Source organism: Orycteropus afer, unplaced genomic scaffold, assembly GCF_000298275.1.
Source record: "Orycteropus afer afer isolate SDZICR_OR568_19922 unplaced genomic scaffold, OryAfe1.0 scaffold00170, whole genome shotgun sequence".
NCBI lineage: Eukaryota > Metazoa > Chordata > Mammalia > Tubulidentata > Orycteropodidae > Orycteropus > Orycteropus afer.
Window position 1 is genome coordinate 6,871,705 of NW_006921757.1, and position 3,450 is coordinate 6,875,154.

Below are 3,450 nucleotides of genomic sequence, written 5' to 3' on the forward strand. Positions count from 1 at the left end.
GCTGGAGGTAGACGTTTGGTGATCTGGTATATCAGTATTCATAAAAAATCAATAAAAAGTATTTCCTAAAGAGGAATGATGGAAAGATAAATGTTATTATGGCTTGCTTTGACCAGAAATAGAGCTGTTCTAATAGTCCATGTTCTCACATAACAGATTTCAGTTACAGGAACCAAGTATCGAACAAAGAGGGATCACATGATGTGTAAACTTATGTGTCTGTGTGTTGCTTACTCTTCTACCATCGGTGGACTGACCACGATCACCGGCACCTCCACCAACTTGATCTTTGCTGAGCATTTCAATACGTAAGTGAAAGTGTTAGATTGTTGATTTAACAAATGGATAGCACACAACTTAGAGCAATTAATCACACTAGAATCAGAGAATCCAAGAATAGAAATACTATGTTGAGTTCACTCTCCATTGTTTCCCATTGAGACATCTACAGTCTTTCTCCTGTAAAAGAGTTAAAGATGCAGTACATAGTGAATTAACAGGCAACAGGTGGCTACAAATGGCCCAGGCTAGCTCAGAGGAGATAACTGCTGACTGGCTGTTCTAATCAAGCAGGGAAGACATTGCTCATTACAATTGGTACTGCAAATGGTAGCTAACTAAAGTGAAAAGGGACTATTTGCATGGGACAGTTTATGTACTGCTTTGGGATAGCACTTGAATTTTGATGTCAATTACAGAAGGCTTAGAGATGGAATTCAGAAAGACCCAATTTTTTAATATGTAAAACAGTCATGGTTCATAGAGTGATTGTGAGAATTAAGTGTAGTAATTATGTAAAATACTTGACACTCTAGGAACTATTGAAACAATAGTTTGAAAGTGCACACTTTAATATGAGAGTTCAAATTTAGTCTAAAGTCAAAGTATGTTTTCAAGACTAATAGGGCAGGTAATTGTCAGAGTTCTAAAAAGCGTGTTGAGGAAGGCCAGGAACAAAATTTAGGACTCGTTCACAGTTAAATTAAGGTTCAGAGACAGGAAAGCTACATTCAAGAAGCAGAGTCAAAGATCCTGTGAACTTTCTGAAATTATTTGCCAAATGTTGTGTACATATAGCTTCTCCAAGAACTCCAAGACTCATAGAATGTTTATCCCCTTTCTAGAAAGAAGGGGAACTTATACAGAGAAGGGCACCAATGTTTGAGTTTAGGAACAATATTGCACATATTGCCATATGTCCTTACTGTTTCTGTTAATAAACATCCATCATGTGTACTCTCAATGACCGACTTACGAAGAAACCTTGGAAAAACATTGGGTCTATAAGTTGGCAACTTCAGAAATTTGTAGAGCCAGAAAGCATTTATCCTGTGCATCCCCTAAGACAAGACAGGAAATTCACATTGATCCCTTCTGAAAGGTTGTTGTTGTTATGTGCCATCGAGTCGGACTGACTCATAGCGACCCCTCCCGTGGGTTTCCGAGGTGGTATCACTATGGAAGTAGATTGCCCAACCTTCCTTCCCAGGAGTGGTTGGTGGGTATCGCCAGCCTTCTGGTTAGCAGTCGAGTGCTTTAGGCACTATGCTACCGGAGCTCCCTTCTGAAAGGTAGTCTTCTATTCTTTTTTTCGAGGGAAAGAGGGTCCTCTCCTGTAAATCTCTTTTTCTGACACTTAGAACAAATTCTTATCATTTTGTCCTTGTTTTTGGTAGAGAACTGTTGTTTTCTACTATCCCCATGTAATCCTTCGATACAGTTGAAGTAATCCATATTGAGTTCGCCCTTGGTCTTTGTTTTCCTGCACAGACATTAATCCATTTGTAATGACAGGTTCAGAGTATTATTGAACTTTGAGCAAACTGTTTCAAAAATATTTTCTCTAATTGTCTAGCCATCTAATTATTCTAAGGATGGAAATTTGGCCAAAAAATGCCCTTTAAAAATGGGAAATGCTTATAATGTACTTTGCAATTGAGTGATACTTTTTCTTCAAAAGGTTTCTTTTATATTAGGAAATACATACAAACTGGAAAAAAAAAAATGAGGAAAAAAAAGACTCCCAGAAAACTGGAATAGAAGGGAGAAAACAAACTCACATAAAAAATATATATTATTAAAAAATCTAGGTCTTTCCTTAGATGTTGACCCAATAAAATACAATAACCTAAATGTTTAATAAGGCTGTCCTTACATTTTGACCTTACAAAATACAATAACATCCAAAAACAACAGTGGGACTGAATACATCCCATTTCATCAGAAAAAGTTGCAGAAGCTTAAGACTATGAAGAGAAACAGAGATTGATTGATATTTTTTGTCTAGATGATTGGAGTTGGAAACCAATTGCCTTTTATTTCCAAATCTACTACAAGAATGCCACATTTTCTTGATACTCCTTGCTTCCTTTTGAGCAATACGGATGATCAATTGTAAGATTTCACTTTGGTGTCTTTCTCAGCTCCAACGTTTGCATGAAACCTGAGAGTCAATATCTTTCTACCGTTTGCTTTAGTGAAATGTGCTATCTTGTAAATAAAGTATGGAAAGAATGATTGGATGACACATTTTGAAGCCTAATCAAGATTATCTAATTTTGTTCTCTTTTTTACACAAGCAATATAAGAACATTTATTTAGTGCAAATATAAGAATATCTTCATTTATTCCCTCAGTCAGTGTCGATAAACACCTGTTGAGGGCTGACAGTGTGCAAGGTACTGTTTTGAATTCTATTGGAGAATGTTAAAAATCCAATCTGTCACGAGGAAGATTCCATCTGGCTTTCTAGACAAGACACATGTGGGAAAGTCATTAAAATTTAAGGACTGTAATAACATGTTTTCTGAAAAATAGAGTATAAGATAAAATGACATGTATTGAGCCCTTGCTAGGTAGTTTACATACATTATAAGGTAATATATTCTATATATTCTTGCTGTGGAAGTGGTATATAGTAGTCATTAAAAGCATGGGCTCTAGCTTTAAAATATTGGTGTTCAAATCCTAGTTCTTCCATTTATAAACAAGGTGACTTTGGGCAAATTATTTAGTTTCTCTGTGCATGAGAAAAATGAGGATAATACTATCTCCCTCACAGCTTTTTGAATTTTAAATATAACAAGTGTCCCAAAGTAACACCATCCATGATGAAAGAAATCTCTTCACTTTAGACAGATATTTGCAGTCACTTTCTTTCTGCATTACATACCAGTTGCCTTTCAGTCGATTTAGGCTCATCATGATCCTGGGTGTGTTTGAGTAGAACTGGGCTCCACACAGTTTTCAACGACTGGTTTTTCACAAGTAGATCACTAAACGTTTCTTCAAGGCACCTGTGGATAGACTGGGACCTGCACACTTTTCCTTAGCAGCCAAGTGTGTTAACGGTTGATACCACCTAGTGACTCCTCTGGGTATGAGGGAATGGAAGAAGGAATGCCACAGTGAACTACTCACACTGCCATTTTTCCGGTATTTATTCAAAGT

General features: G+C 36.6%; 1 protein-coding gene across 1 annotated transcript in view; it reads left to right on the plus strand.

Annotated features, from left to right (window-relative positions):
- The window catches only part of SLC13A1 (solute carrier family 13 member 1), an 87,968-nt gene that overhangs the window by 57,289 nt on the left and 27,229 nt on the right, over positions 1 to 3,450 (plus strand). The window contains exon 8 of the mRNA XM_007946762.1: positions 157 to 308. Within this exon, the coding sequence (XP_007944953.1) occupies positions 157 to 308 (152 nt within the window). The remainder of the gene's footprint in view (positions 1 to 156; positions 309 to 3,450) is intronic.